This window comes from Catharus ustulatus, chromosome 1, assembly GCF_009819885.2.
Source record: "Catharus ustulatus isolate bCatUst1 chromosome 1, bCatUst1.pri.v2, whole genome shotgun sequence".
Lineage (NCBI taxonomy): Eukaryota > Metazoa > Chordata > Aves > Passeriformes > Turdidae > Catharus > Catharus ustulatus.
Genome location: NC_046221.1, coordinates 35,712,570 through 35,734,875, shown reverse-complemented (window position 1 = coordinate 35,734,875; position 22,306 = coordinate 35,712,570). Strand labels below are relative to the sequence as shown.

Sequence of the window (22,306 nt, the reverse complement as noted above, 5' to 3'; positions counted from 1 at the left end):
AAATTACATTCTATTTTCTCTACTGGAAAACACACACACAAAAAACCTTTCAAAACCAACATAGACATTTTTTTAGAATAATATTTTACATCCCATTCCCCAAAGCTGTTTTCGTCTTTGTCATTTTCCTACAGTTCTATTACCAAGCACTGTTCTGTACCAGTAGAACTGTTCTCTCCAGTAATTTCCACCAGTGAACATATAAGCAATAACAAATGAGGTCCCTAATTATTTCCAGGTTTTTCCAATAAGCAGTGTTGGCAACACAGCTCTTAGCTCTCTGTCCATCATACAAATAACAAGGCAAGGCCTGTAAACATGGCAGGGGTGTCTCTGCTTTCCTGTTCCTCTAATGGGCAAGCAGGAGGAGTAAGAAGGAAATGTATACCTCACTGCTGGGGTTTTCTTGTCAACGTGGAATAGGTTTTTTTTGGCTTGGAGTCATTTACACTGTCTTCAAGGACACAACTTACAGCTTCCCAACTTGGTCTTAAGGAAAATTGAACATTTCCAAGGATGCTTCTTTCAAAACAAAAACTGATATTTTTTCCCCCCTTGAGGTTCGAAATGTGGTTTTGTGCTTTTGTTCTCAAGCCCTGTTTTCTTTTAAATATGGGCTTTTGCTTCCCTCTGCATTTATGGGTTCTGCTTGGGTCCAATATTTTTTCTAGCATTTGCTTTATGGGACTTAGGGCCCCACAACTCTTGATGTTGCATTAATGTGCAACAAAAAACTCCATGCTACCAGGCTATGTACAGAAAAAGACCAGACTGGAAGGGACCCCAGCTTTCCCCACAGAGAAGTATCGTTTCACTTGATGGCTTCTGGAATGAACTTTGCCTATTATGTTTTATATAGATTTTGAATAAATCCTCTGTTCTGATGGGAACAATAGAACAATATAGAGGCCAGGGGAAAATTTGGAAGAAAGTATGGATTTTCTTCCCTGTCAAGGAGCCCAGATTCCATATCTTTCTCCACATCCATTTAGTATGGCACGAAGAGAACTTACTGTTTTCTTTCAACTTCCTTTGCTACTTCACATTAGAAATATTATTTTGCTTCCTATTTTTATTTTCCTACAGATCAGAAAAAATTCAACAACACTCTAGGTCTTTTTCCTCTGTGAGCCTGGAACAGACTGCAGAGAAAGAAGGAATTAAAACAGAATAAGAAGGAAATTAATTGTAAAGAGGTGAAGTTTTCCACACAACTCTTCCATTTGGTCTATGTATTGCCAGGCTCCAATTGTCATCTACAAACTACATATTGTCAGTCTGAATTTGGTTTACTACCTGTGCCATATAATCTCAGACAAAACCACTAGAAACAAGCACAAATTGAGAAAAATAATATGAGATCAGTTCAAATTTGGTCTCCTTTGGTTATCAGCTACAGTTAACAACTTCAAATATTGTAGTTGTATTTCAACCAGAATCAGTCATCCATACCAGCCTGTTGAGCTTAACAGACCATGTTGTATGAATATTTAAAAACTACTGCTGCCTTTTGCCCACTTTCATTATGTTAATTTACATCTGGTGCCCAAAAAAGCTGCATTAACAACTCATAGCAATAATGAGTTAATGAAGTCCAGCATGTCCTAAGAGAGATTCCTTCAGGCACATTAAGTCAGCAGCTCATCTCTCCAGGGACATTTTTTAATAACAGCTCAAAAATACTTGCTGAGAACACAAGCTTTAGCCCTGAGTATATCAGGAAAGCTTTCTGCATGCAGCTCTGCCCAGAAGCTCCAGAAGACCACCACCATTCAGATCTGTGCATCTCTTGAACATCTTCCTGTGCAATACCTGGGACAGCCCTACTGCATGTTACAAGCCAGGGACACACAGCATGAGCAACCACCTGTCAGAAAAGGAAGCCAGATATTACACTGTTGCCAGAACTCCTTTCCAAAGTGTTTTAAGAGGCCCTTCAAGCAGCACCTTGTGGCCAAAATGCTGGCTGGTCACTCTCCAGACACTTGAGGCAACAGCCTCTGAGGTATGATGAGCAACATCTGTCCTACAAGGACTGATAAGTGCCCAGCTTCAGATGTGAAAAGGGATGCCCACAGAAGTGTGAGCAGCAAGCCCAATCAGCTGACACTTAACCTGGAAACCCAATCCATTACTGTAAGAAACTTCTCATTACATTATCTATTTGTATCCTTTTTAGAGCATTTTACTCTCAAAGGTGTGATCATCCTTCCCAGAAAGTCACAGACATTTCTATAAAGTGAAGAATAAAAAATAAAAACATAAGAAGTTTAAAGATGTCCAAGCCCTTCACAAAAATGCTTAATTCTGTCAATGCTGAGAAGAACAACAGAACTCTAGACAAACACTGAATGGCTTTCAAGGAAAATTGTGAATTCTTCAATATATACAATGATACCAAAAATGTCAGTTTGGACTTGAACGCACATCAAAGATCTTAAGGCTAAAACCACTATGAACTGAACAAATGGTTCAGAACAAATGCTCTGCTAAGTAGGTAGAATGAACATATCTGACTTCTAACCAAGTCTAGAAAATATTAAGTGGCTTGAAGAAAACCTAAAATACCAACAGCTATTGTTTTTCATTAAAGAAATCATGACTAGGAGCACCACAAGTATCTCTGTATGTGATCATTTGATGTTAACCATGCTTTTTTTTTTCAGTCTTACCAAAACAGAACAAGAAATGGGGAGACAGAAAAGTCTAAAGAAGTAAAAAGTACAAGCCAAAAACATTAGAAAATGAGCAACAAACACACCTTTTTCCTGTATCACATATGTATATGTGTACATACTGCATTTCAATCTACAGGGTTAAAAAAGAAGAATGTTACTTTGAGCCCTTACATTTACAGCACTGGTGAGCCCGGATCTTACAGTTATAGAACTAGATAAAAGTAACATAATATTCAGAATTCCCCAGGAAATACATTCAATTCTCTTAATACTGTCAAATAAGCTAGGGATTTGGATTTCACTCATTTTGAGAATTGTTCGCTGCGAACATTTTATTACCTCACCAAGTTTTATGGACCCTATCAGAACAGCTGCGATTCACTTCACTTGCAGCAGAGGAAGCTGGTAATAGCTCAAAGATTGCCCCCTTCATTTCATAAACCAATTAGGACCTGGATCCTACGACTGGAGTAACACAACCCCTTCTTTTACTGGCAAAATTCCACTTCATTTATGTGAGCTCAGAATAAATGTCTCTGTTGGCAGAACACAGATGCTCATAGCAGCAAATGTTTCTAAAACACACTCTCTAATTTGTTCCTTCTTCCAAGGAACACTTTTCCTGCACTCTCAGTCTACCTGCAGGTTCTGTCTAGCCATCAGTTCCTTGTTCAACTCAACAACTTTTTCACTAAACATAGCTAAGAGAATTTAAATGTATGGTTAACCACGTAAAACTTTTTTAGAAGGTCTCCAAAATAACAGATTTATTTAAATTACTTTTTTTCCTTCCAAATCAAGTACAATTTCATTTTTGTAGAGAACTAGTTTCGGTGATGTTGTCATCTTAGATTTATCTATGCCTTTGACTCAAATTGTTGGTGTTTTGAGATTCTGGGTTTTTTTCCCTTGGTTATTTTTCTTTTTCAAATGCACATTTGGCCTGTCCATAAGTATAAATAGTACCATATATATGCCTTAAATGGAACTATACTGTACCATTGATTCTGAAAACTCAACTCATCAATTAATAAGGAGGCCTACTTTTACAGGTGGTAAAATAGGATCCATATACTTTACACAAAGTTTGTAATTCCTGTGTTTTCCCTCAGGCACTTTCCTCTGAACTATTGTAATTGGTTTGCAGCCAGGTACCAGCTTAAAAAAAAACCAAAAAAAACAACCCAAAGTGTTAACACTTTATTAACTTATAGTATGTTTTTATATTCCTTTAGAAGTGTTCAGAAAAGACACTGGCAAGACAAGCCGTGTAAAATCAAGGCGTTCTCTGTTAAGGATATCAGTGCCAATTCTTCTGTTGAAACAGATACAAACATAACTTCTTAGTGGGCAACTAATCTTTCATCAGAATTCTTTGCACATAAAGATCTTCAGTTTTTACTCATTATAGCCATTGTGCCACCCCCAGCAAACCTTTAAGGCCTTCTCTGAATTGACACGGTGTAAGGCAGCATCCCAAAGCTTGCTACTTCTCTGGAACCTAAAAATCAGTCTCTCAAATGAAAAGAAATTTTTTGAAAAAGCCTTACACTAAACAAAGTCTGTATTGTTTGAGCTAGTGTTTTACTGCAGCTTAGTTACCTGTCAAACAGGCTGACACTTGGATAAAACACATACTGGAATCATGCATCAGGGCATGTTAAGCACGAACCTGTGATGAAGAGCAGAGCTGTGTGATTCAGCTGTGCAGAGCCCTAATGATCTTTTTCTGGCCTAGGGGAATCTTGATATGTCATATCAAACCCACTACAATTCTGAGATCCTCTTTCACCCCAAAAATGATTTTACATCTGTTTTAGTTCAAACAGTCATATAAATCAGAAGCTCTGTCCATAAATTTTGATGACACCTTTAAAGAAGATTTATACAGTGTATATTATATATACAGAAGGTATGTAAAAGATACCAACCACTAAAATTAAGGAATCAATGCTAGATACTCCAAGCTCTGTATATCATATTTAAGTCCTATTTATGACTTTCTCTGATGTGAGAGCCAACCAATGCATATGAAAGCTCAGTATTTCTGTTCAGACAAAATTACGGGTGCAGTACACTATTCTGTACTATTGTTTTCCTATAGTTCTTGGCTGGGACAAGCTTTTCAGGACAAAAGCATCATGGTCCATTTCTTAGAAATCACTTGTATGAGGACTGGCTTGAGCATGGTTTCACTGCCCATCTCAAACAATCATCAGGAGAGGGAGAGGTCTGGTTTCTTCCTGTAACACAACAACAATCCTAGTAAGAGTCAGTGGGCAGCAAGTCACCCTATATCCCTTATATGTTTTTTGGTTTTGGTATTCTTGCTCTGAGAAAGCAACATTTCTAACAAACTTAGGACTTCTGTCAAATAGAAAGTGTGAAGTGTGAAACACTGAGTTCATTAATAAATTTAACCAAGGTGTATAACAAGTGCATAACTTTCAGGATAACAGCTGACTTAAAGTCAGGTAAGAAACACACTAAACTGTCTTCATTTCAGGTTGAAAAGCTATTTATCACCTGGCTAATGATCCTCCTTTCAGTCCCCAAAGTCACCTTGATACATGTCAGTACTTTCCAGCCCCTTCCTAGACCTTACAGCAGGGAAGAGTTTTTGGGAAAGCAGAGGAGTATATTCTTGAGCCTAGAAGAGAGGTGCTGTGAACAACAACCTGTTTGTGCTGCACCTGACACACAGACTGGCACTGTTTGCTTTTGTTCCTCCTGACTCAGCAGTGTGGGGAAAAACTGAGTCAGCAACTCCTGAACAGGCAATGCAAACAACAACAGAGGAGGTTGGAGAGCAGACAGAGCTTCTAAATATCACAGACAGAGCAGCATGGATTGGCCTGCAGGTCAGTGTGTGGATCTGGGCAGCAGCTTGCTAAAAGGGATGAACAACTTGAGAGGGTCCATCTCATTTTCTCCCTCATCATCCTCTCTGTTAAGCTAAGCTATGAGACAACTTCTTCGTGGGAATGGCTCACTTGTAATGATTTCCTAAGTAATTCACCTGAGCTTCCCAGAGACTTGTGGCTGCTGCTCACATGTGGCTTGATGGGATTCCATGTCAAGGTTGGCCAAGGTCAGCCTGGTAGGAGGGACTACAGAAAACACGTCTTAGAATAAGCAGAGAAGAAAGAAGTTGGACCATTAAACAGGAATTAAAGCCCAACTTTTAGTACAAAGACAAAAGAAAAAAAATTTGGACAGAATGACACTGTCAGATGCTCTCTCTTCCCACCTCTCCCTTTTCCTCCCCTTCCAGGGATCTCACTGATGTTCTTACATGCTGCACAACCGAGGCTATGGAATGGACTTGATCAAGTGACTGAGTGGTCATTTGATATTTCATCTCTCACTGCACATTTCTTCTCATCTCACAACATACTGTGCTACTTCAGTTCAAATACATGAGTTGGAACAGAGGCTTTTATCACAGATTTCCTGGAAAGGAAACTAGTCTTTGAATTTAATAAAAGCACATCATTCCATGGCCTCTTTGATGCCACACACTCCACCAACTTACTAAAAGCTTAAAGAGAGACTTTCTCTTGGATGTACAAAGACCCTTCTCAGTCATCTGCCTATTCCAAGTGCCTTCCAGAACTAGCTGCATTATGGAAGGGTTTCTGCCCGTGATTGTCCTTACAGGAGTCTTTTCTCTTTCCTTAAGCTTAAAGGATGATAGCAGAATACTCTGAGAACTCAACCAGCAGTTGCAGTCTCAGATAGCTTTTGCTATGGTGAAACTGCTGTGCTTGCCACAGAGACAGTCTGTCCTTCTGCTACCTGAGATGCTCCAATTAAGACTGAGGTGGTTTTTTTTATTTTCCAAATGGCCAAGGCCACCAAACCTCTGTTAGTCCCACTACATGCATGAAGTAGTCAGTTTTTCTTTCTACTCCATTTCCCATGCCCCTTTCTTTGAAAAGCCTTAAACCCATGAAAAATGATAATCTGGATAAACTGGAACCAGAGACACACACGTGGCATCATGAGAAGAAAGAGAGAGAAACAGTAAGGCAATGCATAGGTGTTAAAATGAATGCTGCATGTGGGGACTGAAAGGCTGTTCTCCCACTGGTACCACAATTCTTCAGAACAGCAAGGCACCAGAGGCATCTTCCAAACTCCTTTTGTTGCTTTCTCCTACCTGCTTGCATTTCACCAAATGTGGTTGCAATTTTTCCCTTTTGATGCTGCGCCAGAAGACCATCTTATCTCGATTAAAATGCTCTACAACATGTTAAAAACAGATAATCTACATCACATGGCTAGTGTTCCACGTCCACTTTGGAGCCTGAGTTCACTGGAACTGGACTCACTTTCACTCTCCATTTATGACAATGTTAACAACTTGCTTCATCTGTCACAATCCTCCATCCTCCCATGTTTTTATCAGCTGCAGAGCTGTGCCAGTAAGTTTCAAGCTGGAATAATTACTAGTTATGTCCACTACTAGCTTGAAATCAAGCTATCTTCTCTGCAAATGCTGTTAGGTTGCAGCTACCTACAGTGTTTGATAGTCTGAAAAATACATCTTTCCTAGCAAAAGATGTGTCCAGACAGAGCAAGCACCGTGGTGCATTGTCACCAATTTGTCTGCCCAGAATTCTCTCACACACTGCTGTATATTCAGTGACAGAAAAAATGGAGTTATTTTAAAAAGACAAGCACTGCTATTGTACAGCCTAGTTCAGAGTCCCATATCTTGAGCTGATTCAGCTTATCTGCTTTTCTATACCTTTGACAAATGCATGTCTTATATCATTTTTTCTTGCCTTCCTCCTTATGCCATACTGCTTTTCCTCCATGGATCTTATCTAGAAATGATGTGCTATTAATCAGCCAAAGACACCCTTCACTGCTAAGTGTTCCTCAACTGATTTTTCATCAGCACAAGTAGTTACTAGTTCCAGCATTCCTCCCACATGCTGAAGGCTTGGTGGGGAGGGAGGAGGGATGGCAAGGAGGTTAGAGACTGCCTCACCACATAAATACTATCTGGGACCTTTAAACCAACCTGCCAACTTGCTGCAATGCTAATGTCGCTGTTTGTTCTCAACAAAAGGAACATGGTGGGAGGAAAGTGGGGCTGCACCCTGTCTTATTTTTTAAGTTAATAACCTTCATGCTCTTCCTTTTATCTGATTAATCTGGCTGGGTGCCTGTTCAGTAGTAGCTGAAGCTTAATACCTGAAACAATGTGTGGATATACACTGTGCCAGTAAGGCTTGCCCAATAATGCACATTCTGTCATATTTTCCCATGCCTTGTGTCAATATCTCATTTTTCGTGCAAGCCCCCAGAGTAGGGGATAGGAAAAAAGAGGCATAGAGGGAGAGACGGAGGGAGAGAGAAGGTTAGAGAGAGAGGGAGAAGAAAGAGGAGAAATGAAAGTAGGGAAAAATTGCATCCCTTGGGAATGTCAGCTGCTACAAACTCACCCACTCCTCACCATGAAACGAGCTGTGTGCGGGCACAGGTGGGTCCCATTCTCTGTTACTAGAGCACAGCCTACAAACAGGGGCTAAATGAAGACTTTCATTGCTGTTCCCTGTTTTCATTGGAGCAAGGCCATCATAAACATTTGCAGGTGGCTTGGCCATAGTCTGACACTAAAATATTTGTGGTTGTGATAAAAATCAGAATATTGCTACAAGATGGTTCTATATAACCTTCAGGGCTTGATCCTGCTCTTACAGAGCTCAGTGAGAGTTTTACCCAGTTTCTCTCTGCTGGCTTTATTGCTCATTAAAAGGCATTTTCCCTGGCACAATTCTTCATGGTAAAGACTCATCTACCCTTTGGGGTGGATTCATATGATTTTTAAAAAAGGGAAACTCAACCAAAATCCACTGATTTGAGCACCTCAGAATTTGGGCTAGTTAAATAGCTAAACAATCTCAACTTCCCAAGCCTAAATCAAAATGACCAAACTTTGAAGAACTCAAATATTTTCCGATTTTTTTTTTCAGTATTTTAATACCAGAACCGTTGTCCAGTCTGTATTCCTCATGAATGAGTTGTGGATATAATTCTTAGCACATTTAGAAGGATAAGATGACGATAAATGGAAATTACAAGATATGTTCTTTGAGTAAGTAAAACAGACACCACAGGGAAAAGACTGAAGGAAAAGAAGACAAACAAGGATGCTTAACACTTTGACAAGTAGAGGAAGTTGAAAACACAGCAATTATCTCCTAGGACACACCATGAACAAAAAACAAAACCTCCTAGGAAGAGGGAAGAATAGGGAACAGAGTATGCTGGAGGTCACACCATAAGTCTCATTCACACACCAACTCACACAGAGACTAAAATGCTGACAATTGCCTCCCAATAAAACAGCTTTAGACTCAGACTTAGGAAACATTTGTGTGATTCAGTCACAAGGAAGAATTAAGAAATGTCATGACAAAGTTTCCCAAATGAGACACACCACTGACTAGGAAAAGGCCTTTTTATCCTCAACCCCTCCAAATCTGGAGATTCTAATCACCATGGCCTCGAACCAACACAAACCTAAAACCTGACTGACAGGGTCTTGCAAAACCACATGCTGTTTTTTTCTCATTATATAGAAACAATTGTTTGGAAGCCAAGTACAGTCTTACATAAAACACCTCACCACTGAGTATTAAAAGTTGTTTGGGGTTTTTTTATGCTTTTAATTAGGATCATAATTACCACTAGACCTATTAAGCCACAATTTGAACAGGAGCTTAATCATCCTTAAAGCAAATAATAGCATTAGTAAATGTTTTTCTTTCTAAAACTGAAAAAGAAACTGTTTCTTCCTTTCTCCCAGCCCCCTGTCTTTGAACAGAATGGGACATATATAAGACAACAACTTTGCTAGATTCACAGGCAAATGGTATTGCACGGGAAATATCAATGAACATTGTGTTTTGTCTAAATAGAACATATACGAAGGGCACATCTATCAAACAGGTTTACCTGACCTATCCTACCAGATTTGTATTTTAAGAACCAAATCCTGAAATAGTAGTAAAAATGAAAATAGAGGAACATGGCCAGGAGCACAAAACAAAGGCAGCAGATGGAATCTGTGTTTGGGGCATGTCTGGGTACCCCAGAGCTTGGTGCTGTGGGCCATCCCAGCTACCTTGGGAGATACAGAGCCTGTGGCCGACACCGAGAATCTTGAAAGAAAACTCAGAAATGAATGGATTTTCAGTTTGCAATGCCAGGATGTCACTTTTTGATTTTACTTTGAAAAGACTGAATGTTGATCATCAATTACTTAAGGAATGACTGGGGACAGAGACTGCTCTTGCATTTGTAATTTGGTCACGTCACTTAATTGATGTGACCAAATTACAAATGACAGAGAGTGAATAGAGTGAATCTATACTGCTGCTTCTTTCTTAGTTCACTAATACATATTTTACCCATACATTTTAATGTAAAACCATGCCCCCAAATTCTCAGAGCTGTGTGATGAAAATCTGTACCCTCAAGCTACTGGGGCAGTTTCTGTACAATTAAAAACAAGTTATTGTGACTTATGAGGATCTCATACTTGCTGGAACTAACCAGGTGTGCTAAACATGGATGGTTTTGTTCACACAGTTCTCCAGACTTTAGCACTCAGTTGGCATACAAGCCAATAAAATGAGCATCCATACTGTCAATTTATGGTAATAAATATAGATCCATTGTAACAAATTGAGCAGCTGTTCACACTCTGCCAAACTCTGTTTATGTTGATGGTCTTTTTGTCTTCCAGCATTCTTCATTTAGACAGAGGACATAGGAAATAGCTCAACCCCATAGAAAACCCAGAATTCCCATTGAAGGAAGTTAAAGCATCAGCGACACAAACACTTTGTCTTTCTTCCCAGAGCAGTTACAGAAAAAACATGCATTATGATCATAGGAAGATTTAAAGGGGAAAAAAAAAAAAAAAAAAAAAAAAGAAAGAAAGCAGGGCTTTCCAGTAACTACAGCATTCTGTTCTGTCCTTTTTTAACCAGGGTGCTATATCTGGAGTAACCTGGCCATTCCCCACAGTCTGCAACAGGTGCTGCAGGGTGCTGGGGTCCTTGCTCATCCTGGCAGGGTCAAGTGCAAACTCTGTAACCTCAAAAACCACTAGAACAACATCTGGTCCTGCATGCAGCTGGACCTTAAGAACCATGAGGACAACATCTGGTCCTATGATCAGGAGTCAGAGAACCAGAGAAATGAGAAAATGGGAATGGACTCACCCAATCTGCCGATTTGTGGAAGGTGCTTGTGTGATGACAGAGCTGGACTGTGGAGATGGCATGGCTTGTTGAATCACAACGCTGGTGTCGTGGTTTGGCATCCTTGTGTTTGTCAGCTGGTGGGATCCAGGTCCTGCCATTGCTCCTCCAACTGTGTTATGCATGGAGATATTCTGTGAAAAGAAGGTAAATGGGAAGTGGTGGAAGAAAATGAAAATAAGTAAAAAAATAAATGTCTTATCTTGGTTTTCCGTTCTACAGGAATTCTATTAGAAATCTGAAAGCATCAACAGCATGAAAAGTTACTGGCTCCTGGTAAATCCCAAGTTAATAGATCTTGTTATAACCAACAACAATAAAGAAATTAAAAATAAATATTTACTTTCACAGGGTAATATCAATGGAAAAATACCCAGGTTGGTTAATCACACTTCTGTGATTCTGTCTTGTGATTTATAATGGGGATATTTAGCACATATTTCTCCTAACTGAACATGATATGAGCACAGGACACCTTGATTTACTGCATGGGCTGTTTGCTGTGTACTTAGACTGACAAGCAAATCAAGTTTTACAGTCCCAAAGTAACAAACAGCACATGGCACATCATGAAACAGCCATTTCTATTAGCCTCCATAGATTTTGTACAGCAAAAATATCCCAGAGGCTTAGAATAACACTGTATTTCACCACATATAACCTTTGCTTCAGGTAACTCAGAGCTCTTAAAAAGTTCTTAAAAAAGAAAAGTACACAGATAACTCATATCCACTGAGCAAACAACCAGTGAGAGACTAGGATACTGCTAAGGAAGGAACCATGGAATTAAACTTCTCTCCTGTTATGCCTGTACACACAACACACACTGCTGCTAAACCGCAGGGTTTGACTTGGCCTGCGTTTAAAAACAAACAAAACTCTCAAGCCAGAGATAAGCCACAATGTATACATATGAAAAATATGGCAATCTTGAGAGCATTATTTTTTTCCTATCAGGCATCAACGTGTGAATTGTTAGCAGCAAGATGAAAAGAAACTTTACAATGTTACCCTGTGCTAGGCTAAGGAAAATGGAGCCAAAAAACCCTTTATACACACACTGCCACTAAGACTGACACAAAGCACTTTCCTAACCACTGCAATACTCAGGATTAAAAAACAAAGTTCTATTTAATTCAAAATTCCAATTTATGAGTCAATTTGTCTAGGAAACATACACAACCACCACAAAATATTGATAGATAAAGCTGGTGAGAAAGGAAACTCAGAGCTCTGATCAAATGTGGAAAACAGAAGAGGCATACAACACATTGAATCCCAGACCTAAAGAAAGATTGTATTATGAGCCAAATAAAGAACAACCCCTCATGGAAAAAGAGAGCAAATAATTAGAGGACCCTAACTGAAGGCATTAGCTGTTATCCCCTTATCTCCCAATTTTATGTGTTTCATGTGATTTCCCAGAACAGTGTGGACACAAGGATCTCTGTTTTTTTACAGGAGTTGTTCCAGTCTTTATTAGCACATAAAGAGGCAGAGGTGCTGCCTACAGAATGGTTACACCACCTCACCTGGAATGAAGGGACCCAGCTTTGAGTTCCTCTTCCAGTAAATAATTTACACATTATGAATCAGGTCTAGAAGTTCCTTATTCACTTAGGTATTCGCTTAAGGAGCATGAATTGCAAGAGGAAGCCAGACCAAGGACCTTAACTGTAATATTGCATAGCATAGCAGTATGCCATGACCATCAGGCAATAACCTTAGATATGTGACAACTTCTCCAAAAGTTCTCCCTCACCTACCACATTCCTATTAAAATGTCACTTCTTCAACAGATGACTGGTTTCTGATGAAAAGCGTGTTCAGTTTAAAAAAAAAATATACAACCAAATCTAGCTCAGGCTTCAAACCTGGTTTTTTGATCATGGCAAGATTTTCAAAAACAGAGCCAATATCTATCCATGTACAGTCAATATTTTAGCTCTATCACTTCCGAAAGTGATCTCTAAAGGAAATATGTATGATGATATAAGTCTGTGAGGCCTGGGAATGGACAGGATGTGTGGATACTGCAGAAGGCCAGGGAGAAAACAGTCTTAGATTTTCTCAAACTTCTCAAAGCAAACACGAAAGAAAGAATTATAACAATGATTAAGCACCTGCTAGATGCATGAAAAACGTGACGTTTTCATGAAAGTATGTTTACAAAGAGTGTTGCCTTCTTTACACCAATGAAATCATGTCTATCCTTGGTGCCACAATCTTCTCTATAAAAGTGTAGTTGTTTCTTTAATAAAAAGCTTTTTGCTTCTCTTCACATAAAGGAACTTTGTTGCCATATTCTTTTTCATGGCTCTCCTAGCCCAACAGCAACAAGGATGGAACTCCATCACAAGCCTTAGACCACTGGTACCCTGGCACTTGCCGAGAGTTTTACTGGACTTTGTTGTACCATGGCCAGGCAGAACTTAAAGATTCAATACCAGATTCTTGTGCTCCTAAGTTAAGTATTTCCTTTTCCTTTCCTTCTCTTTCCATTTTCTCCAATAATTACAGAGCTCTCTAAGGTACAAACAGATGGATTGCGATGGATATGGAAAATTTTGTTTGCCCATAAGACATTGTAGTTGTTATCTTGCATGCATAAACTTCCAACACTATTTCAAAGTTTTAACTATTACCAATAAGCTACATCTTTTCAAAAAGTAGGTTGAGTATGTGATGCATGGGAAGTAAAAGCAGGGTGAAAACCTGTCAATGCTTTCAGATGTCCATTTTTCTCAGTAATGCAAGCACTGCTGTTGGGCAAGCATGCACCACGCTGCCAAACAAAAGCCTAAGTTTCCCCAACAAAATGTCAAACTCAGCATGACTCTGGCATTCATAAGAAAAGGATTTGGCAATCTCAGAATAATTAGCATCAGTGAGATGCTTGTGAATCTACAGAGAAGTCCAAGCAAGTTCATACTTTGAGGACAGTAAGTATGCTTTGGGAGGCGGCAGGAAGGCAAAGCACAGTAGATCTGACACTAAGCCTATCTGATCTTGCTGTATGCATCTTGGCAGCAGAATGACTCTGTATCACCAGCACAGCAAGACTAGCATCATTGCACCTGTGATGCAGCCAGTCTTCAGAGCTCCCAAAATGGTTTTGCTGTGTTGAGTTCTGCATATGGTTCTGAATGGATCTGGATAGGATATTAACAAGCTCCTTGCGGAATTGACTTCGGGCCCTTATAGAAAAAGGAAAAATTCAGCAACATTGGCTGAAACTGAAACCTCGGCTTTATATGGATTGTTGTTTGGTTAGATTGCTTCCAGTTCTACTTTTAAGGAGTTCTTCATGCTCCTCTACCAGGGATCCATGGATAACATCTCCTTTACTCCCCTTATCATTATCCTCCAGCTATTAAGCTGATGGTAAAGATTATTTGATACTAGGTGTGGAGCTCCCAGCATTCCAACTCAGAGAATTCTACAGGAGCAATGACACGAACTGAGTTCTCCCTCTGCTTTTAGCATTCCCAAGACCCGTCTATACTCTGACACCCACACACACTCAGAGCTTCTCAGGTATCTTTTCTACTGTGCTAAAGCATTAGAAGAGAGTTTATCATTATTATCTATTTTATTAAACTGAACCTAAGTGTTCACACAGGAACACGTCCTGACATATGTCAGGAGCTACAGAGACACAAAAGACCCGCTCTTAAGATTAATTTTGTCAATCTTAATTAAGATCCAATATATGAAGAGGAATTTATGTCCTTTAGGACTAAGTTTCATCCTCACTGAAGTTTCTGGTCACTATCACAGAAACAGAAACTAGGAATATAACACTGGAGAACTTTTATAGAAATGCTCCCCTCAACCATGTGCTCATACAGTACTCTCCATCAGTATTTAACATTCAAACAAATAAACCAAAAAGCAACAAACCATATCCACAAACCGCTTTTAAATCAACATGCTCATCCTCAACCTTTCCAGCTGCAAGAGGAAAGCGCACAGATCATCATCATATTAACTTCTCCCCAGTTACACTTCATGGCCCATTTTAGCTTCAGACTTTGAAGAAAACATTTGAACATTTTTCTCCCACGTGCAACCATTTAAGTTTGGATAGACAACACACTTCTTTTTTCTAAAGGCTAAAAACTTCTTGAAGTCATGCTTCCATGTTCTGGTGGAGAGGATTACACATCACTCCACAAGAACACACACCCTGTTGGCAAGCACAGCAGAGAAATGACGGCTACACAGACACAGGCAAAATACACCCAGGCAGTAACCAATTCCCCTAAACCCTGCTTCTTCCAGAGAAACATCCTCCCATTTCACACGGCACCACCTCAAGTCAACCACCGTCTACTGAACTCGAAGGATGCAGACAACTAATCCATCCTTTACGATCTACTGTAATATTCTGAATTTCAGAGTTTGTTTGTGGTTTTAAGCTATAAGATCTAGTTTCTGAAGCAAAGTCTGTTTTTGTTGTCCTGTTACTATTTTTTAACTGTGAGGCTTACCGAAAATTGCAAATACCAGTTTTACACAAACTGCAGACTATTCAGGATTGTTCTATGTAAGTTGTTAGATCAATAGAGCTGTAACCTACAACCAATTGTACCTAAAGCTGTTTTGAAGACTATTCTATAAATTCTCAAGCCATAAGGTATTTTCCATAAAAAACTGAAATAAAAATGCTGTTAACTTAAACACAAACAAAACCACTTTTTGCACATTGTTATGCAAAATAACATGTATCTATATTTTACTGCACAGCAACTTAAAAAAATTTGCACATAGTTCAAGCATCAACTTAAAAAAATATAGAGAGAAATCAAATATCCAACAGCACTTCAGAATTTATTCGGCCTATCCTCTCAATTAATATCTTTTAACAAGGACAAATATTCTAAGACAATACACATTTAAATGGCAGCTTCATGTTCACTTTTAAGAAGTATACAGTTGTACTTTGCCTGAATACTGAGATCCTAACTTCACAAAATATAAAAGACAATGAGTGGAATCCTCTAGTGACACACTCAATCACTGCACATACTGCTTACACAACCAAAGAACCTGCCAGCTTAAATACCTGGAAGACATTGTTACAAAGAAAATTATACATTAAATGTGGCAAATAATGGCAGGTTTCAAAATTATTTTAATCATATATAATCTCCATCAAAATTACTGAGCCTCTATGAATTCTCTCCTGACAGAAGAAAAAGATAATCTCAAAACAAAAGTTAGCAAATCTCCACAGAAGCAGCACCAATTCATTTATTTTCTCATTATTCAGATCAATGTGGAAGGAAAACATCCTCACACCAGCCCATCACAACTGTTTCATCTGTATCTGGCATGCAAAATCTGAACTCCTATAAGCCTGCTGCCCACTCAAGGCTGGTAAACACAGATGAGGAACTAGGGAAGAAACTAGAGATAAAAAATGAATTATGTTACTAATGCAATTGAAGGTTTATAGGAAAAAGAAAGTCTACTATCAAGATTTAAATTTAAAAAAAAAAAAAGGAAAAAGTTCCATTATACAAGAGATGGGTGAGTGTAAACTTGGTGGACACTGAAATGCAATACCTTTTCCTCTTTTTTTAAACTGTAACATCTGTAGAGCTTTGAATGAGGAAAAGCACTAAAGCAGAAAAAAAAGGACACAGAAAGAAACTGCTGGAAAATGCTGTGTAGCAGCATTAAGCATAAGGATAAAGCACTATGAAGATCTTACTGCAGACTGCTAAAATCCATTTAACTCCCCTACTTAGCAAGAGGTATGAAGTCACTGAGTGAGGCTGACACATAAAAATACAGAACTCATGCCAAAGGATCTATTCCTCAAAACATTTCAAAGAAAGGCAAATGCTCACTTAACAGCTACCTGATAAAAATGGCACATTACAAGAAACAGCAGGCATGATATATCCCAGAATGGGAAGGACTCTTCCCTGCCCCCAAGGCCCCCAAGGCCCCCATCCAAAATCTCCCCCTAAACTGGACCCAGCCAGCTACCCACACCATGCTGGAGACTGAAAGGCCAGGACCAGTGTGGGTATATCTGACTTCTTGAACCCCAGGCACGGCTGCTCAGTCAAATGTTATCAACCTGATCTCCAAAGGAGTAAAAATGTAAAGAAAAATTAAACTCCTTACTCAAGAATGACAAGTAATGATAGGCAGATGGGGAAAGAAGGGAAACATTGCTCTCACTGAAATCATAAAGCTTTGAATCTGTACTTATCAGTCTCAGCCACTGGTTTCCAATTTTTTGGATCACAGACCTCTGTCAACCCTCTGAATTTCACACAGAGCACTCTGTGCTCTTATCATAAATTGTGTAATTAAGGCAAGATGGTTCCACAGACCAGATGCAGATGCCTTACCACAGCTTTGCGACCACCAGCAGTTCACAGACCAGAGTTAACTGCCACCCAAATATGACTTTGGAGCACCGTGACTAGAATTTATTGACAAAAAAAGATAACATTTCTAAAGGTATTTATGAACTTCAGCAACCCTTGTCCTTTTTTCAAAATGTCTTTGGTTTTTGGAGCCTTAGACAATTATTGTTAATTAATAGATCAGACTTGTGTACTGGGGCTGCCAGGAGCTTTGTAAAATTTTATCCTAAATATCTGTGTTGGAATGTGAAGGGAAACTTCCTTGTTAAGTTAAGATGGATTACACTTGAATATAGACATGCTGACTGCTCCTCAAATGGTACCAAACAAAACAAAATTTTAAAGAAATTATAAATAATCTTTTTATCCTGTTATCTTTTGATAGCTATTTGTATGTTATCACAAAGACTTTCTGAGACACACTTAGCGATGCAAAACTCTTCTGCTAATCTACACAGTGCTGCTAAGCAGCGTGGCACAGGACACAGGACAGACATATGAAGTGCTAAGCCAGGTATAAGCCATCTCAAGGCTCTAGCAGTCACCACTGTAACTCAAAGTCCAAAGGCCTCGTTTAAGCACTACTAATCCTCTTAAGGCTGCTGCCTGAAGGGTGACAGCCCTGCTAAAAATCTCTGTAATGCTGCTGGTGCTGCTGGCCAGCCTCTGCCCCTCGGGCACCCAGGGAGCACCATCACCTCCTCTGGTCCATTCCTTGCACCTTCCTGGGCAAATGCCCAGGAGCTTCTTCAACAGGCAAGAGAAGTCTCCCTGCCTATCCTCCACTTTTTCTACTGGTTCAAGCAAATGCTCTGACTCTTCTGATACTACGAACAAAATGCAGGATACTTAGAATTTTTGGTCTTTTATCTTCATTTTTTTTCGACATGATCTAATTACAGTCATTCAGTGGTGCCCTCTAATTATCAGTAGAAATGAATACTGAAAGATGACCCTTGTCTTCCACAATTCCCTCCCCTCTTCCCCCACTACCCTTCTCGTGCCCTTTACAGCATGTCTGTCCAGACTATGCTTGTAACACATGAAGCCTTCTTTACATACACAGTAAGTAATATATGGTGTATACCAGAGGTACCCATGATAAACCATTTACTAAAGAAAAGGAAAAAATAAGTGGTGAAAAGGAATATATTTTAAAGGAGAAAGAAACTTTGGGAGACTGGTCTCGCCAGAGTTTGAAAGGAAATAGTTTCTCTATGGGAAAAGATGACATCAGATTGCATGCTTATGTCTTGAAGTTTCGTACAAATATTTCCCATTTTTCCTCAGGGTTGCTTGTTTCATGCACAATTACTTGTCCAAGATAGCCACTGAAGCAACATAGCACAATGAGCTTCTTCTGTTCAACTAAACATCAGTACCACTAAGGGTGCAAAGCCCAGTTTGGGTCACTCAGGGTGTTTTCCACTGCTAACACCACATTAACTCCTGCTAATTGGGAGGCTAAAAAATAGGGGGAGCACAGCTGGCTGCCTGGCTCTACCAAGTTCTCTCATTCTTTATTCAAAAGCCATAAACTGACTATTTCGTTTCTTCTAAGTTGCCTATTGTGACATTTATAAACAGGAACCTGGCAGCATGTCAATGGTGCAAACTGATTTCCTTTTCTAAATACAATTTTAAAAAGCAAATAAACAAGGTTATGCCTGCTAATGAAACATTATATGCCATGCTGGAGCTAGTTTTTCTCAAATGTATTCTCTAGAGCAGATGGAACACCAATAAACACAAAACAACAAACCCTTTTATAAAAAGCATGTTTATAAGAAAATACATTCTCCATAGAACTTTGTCTAAGGCAAAACTGGTTTATATCTGTAATGTTATCTCAGGGACAGAATTATGGTCCCGTTAGATTGCTGTAAACAAGGGAGCTTGCCATGCATTTCAACTGGAGAAGGGCTGGTAAGAAACATGAAAAGAAGAAAATAAATTTGCCAGAATACTTACTAGGTGTAATTCCTAAAGGCCTTAGTTGAAGTCAAGGCCTTATTGTGCTAAAACCTGTATAGACACATTGATGGGCAACGCTTGCCCACAAGCCTCAGAGTGCAGAGACAAAGCAAGAAAAGATGAAAGAAGAAAAAGAGAGTGATTTGTTCAGTGCAAGGGCACTTTTCACCCAGTCCAGTGCCTTGTCCTTTACTTTGCACTGTTTCCTTGTATCTAGTTCTTATGGATGAATTGGGAAGACCAGAAAAGTTTAAATAAATAGACAAAAATTCAAAGAAGTAGAATTATAAGCTCTGCTTGAGTTTTTTCCAGCACTAGCATTTAATTTCTGTAAACCAGACAGAGTGTACATACTAAGTGGGTAGTCAAAGAACTTTCTCAAAGTAGGTGCATGTCAACTTTTGCAGGACAAGCAATTAGACATCCAAAAGCAGTTGCCAGATCTGGAGACCAGTCAGAGGTTAGTTTCAAACCTGGCTTTCCTTTCTTTATTGTAGGGAGTTTTGTTTTTATCCATCATGAAACAGAAAGCTGGGAGCGGGAGGGCGGCACTCCTCCAGGAATTGCTTTAAACAAGCCTTTGATACTGCTAACTGAAGGCACTAGGCTTTTCAACATTATGCAAACCATTTATAATCTGTTAATAGCAAATTCACAGAGACAGCACTTCGGCATCTAAATTTGTTGTATTTTATTTAAAGCTTCTTTGACATTCTCATCATTGATTTCACTGGCATAAGTTATTGGCATCATGCATGAATTACAGCCCAGGCTGTTGACTGCACTCAATGACCAGAACGTTTTTTAGACAGAGTAGTTGGTAAAGAGAGCAAGGATGGTACCAACAAAACAGCCAGTGATTTTCCATTCAGGCAGTTTCAAGCAGAAAACCAGCAGGCTTAATTTTTCTGCTAAGAAGTCAAGTGGAAATGCTGCTACCCTGGTAATAAAATGCATCTCCTAAATATTCTGTTACCCCAACCCACTGTGCCAGCTGTGTTGGACCAGGCAGACTAGTACTGCTTGGGGACTCAAACAAAAGGCTGGGAAAAGTCCAGGAGAAAAGGCTAATGGTCGTCTCAGAAAGACCCAGACAAACCATTTGCAACATAACAAGAGATTACAGGTTCAACCAGTGAGGTGAGTTTTCAAGTGAGCTGGCACAAAAATCATTTTCATTGGTGAAAATCATAAAAGGAACACCAAGACATCCAGTCAGGATCAAATAAATTCACCAGGCATCCTAAAAGTAATCACAAAGGCAATCATGCAGTTTTGCAGGATCCACAATCACTTCAATCAATTTTAGGTTGATGCTTTGGGAGAGGAGAGCAAGTTTAGTTTAGACCTTGAACTGAAAGAGCTTAAATAAAATTAGGTACATAATTTGGAAGCATTCAGACAAAAATTAATAATCTTTGTAGCTGTAAGAGTTTAAAAAGTTAAGGTTTGGAAGGGCAAACACTTTTTTTTTTCTACACTGAAGACAAAGTTAAATGCACTTCTAACTAAAGGCAGTTCACTTCTACTGAGTACAGCAAGGGCTACAGACAGAGATTACAAGAAAGTGTCCTCTGAATCATCAAAGCTGGTAAGAGTCTGGTTAAGAAGCAGCCCTTGTCCACCTCTGCCTTGGTTTCAGCAAGTGATAGGCTAGGAAAAAAAATAAGACTAGGACAATAAATATGCTTAGAAGAAAAATAAACTGATAGTGGTCCTTCTGCAAGGAACAGAGTTGACCGTGTACTGATGAAGGCATATGACTTGGTCTTAAACACAGATGGAGGTCTCTGGAAGAAGAGCTGTTGTTTAGGGGAAAACGAACAAGCAAGCAAGATGGTATGGAGCTTGGACATACAACTTCCCAGGACAGGGACAGTGGAAAAGATCAGAAATATAAGTCCTTGGACAGAACAAATGTGTTCTGCAGGTCAGGTAGACTGGGAACAGCAGAGCCATCCTTTTCCTCACTCTTCTACAGATCTGCATGATTTTGGTCAAATTACAGTAATTTCATGATTATAAGCTGCACCTGATTATAAGACGCACTTCTGGGTGTCGGCAACTGTCTTGGGTTACAATACAGAGTGTGATAAAAGGTATCTATTCTATCACCATCTGCTGAGGCTGGGGGCAGTGATCCTTATCTCTGCGGGAGATATTATCTGCTAATGGGCCATCCATTGAAACCAGGCAGGGCATTGTTCTTTATCTTTTCACAACCCATCCTTCCTCCAGCAAGTCATTTTCTGCTAATGGCCATTGAGTCCCACTGTGTGACTGATAAAATTACTGCATCCCATTGGAAGTTGCTCCTGCCAGGGGGAAGAGCCCAACATTTCTTACCAAGATAAAAACAGAGGTTTTGGGACCCTAAGGTAGCCCCTTTCTCCACTGGACTCCAGAGGAAAACCGGATTTCTCCACATCACTAGTGGACCTCCGGAGGGAAACTGCACCTTCTGCAGGAGCACTGCTCCAACTGAGCCACATCTGTCATTAGAAAAGGACTGCAGCCACCATTTAATGGGACTGCTACCAACACCCTGCCTGACAGGGTGTCAGGTTGTACTCTGACTTTGTCAGGGCTTGGGGTTTGTTTCTTTGTAGTACTGCATTTCTATTTTAATTTCCCTAGTAAAGAACTGTTATTCCTAATTCCCATATCTTTGCCTGAAAGCTCCTGGATTTCAAAATTATAATGATTTGAAGGGAGGGGGTTTACATTCTCCATTTCAAAGAGAAGTTCCTGCCTTTCTCAGCAGACACCTGTCCTCCAAACTAAAACAGCAACTTTTCGTTCTTTGTCCATATATAAGCTACACCTGATTATAAGCCGCACTTTGGGTTCAGACAAAAATTTTAGTCAAAATGGTGCAGCTTATAATCATGAAATTACTGACATTATTCTGCCTTACATGTAAAACAGGACAAAGACCATCAACAGCTACAGAGTCCTTGGAAGTGATGAGAAAGGAACA

At 39.5% G+C, this 22,306-nt stretch overlaps 1 protein-coding gene across 6 annotated transcripts in view; it reads right to left on the bottom strand.

Moving 5' to 3' along the window:
• Positions 1-22,306, bottom strand: part of CREB5 (cAMP responsive element binding protein 5) — a 262,913-nt gene that overhangs the window by 164,407 nt on the left and 76,200 nt on the right. For all 6 annotated transcript variants that reach the window (XR_004418516.2, XM_033065361.1, XM_033065352.1 and 3 more), the window contains one exon: positions 10,925-11,097. Coding sequence is in view for 5 of the 6 variants with exons in the window: in XM_033065361.1 (XP_032921252.1) it covers positions 10,925-11,097 (173 nt within the window). In the remaining variant the exon portion in view is untranslated. The remainder of the gene's footprint in view (positions 1-10,924; positions 11,098-22,306) is intronic.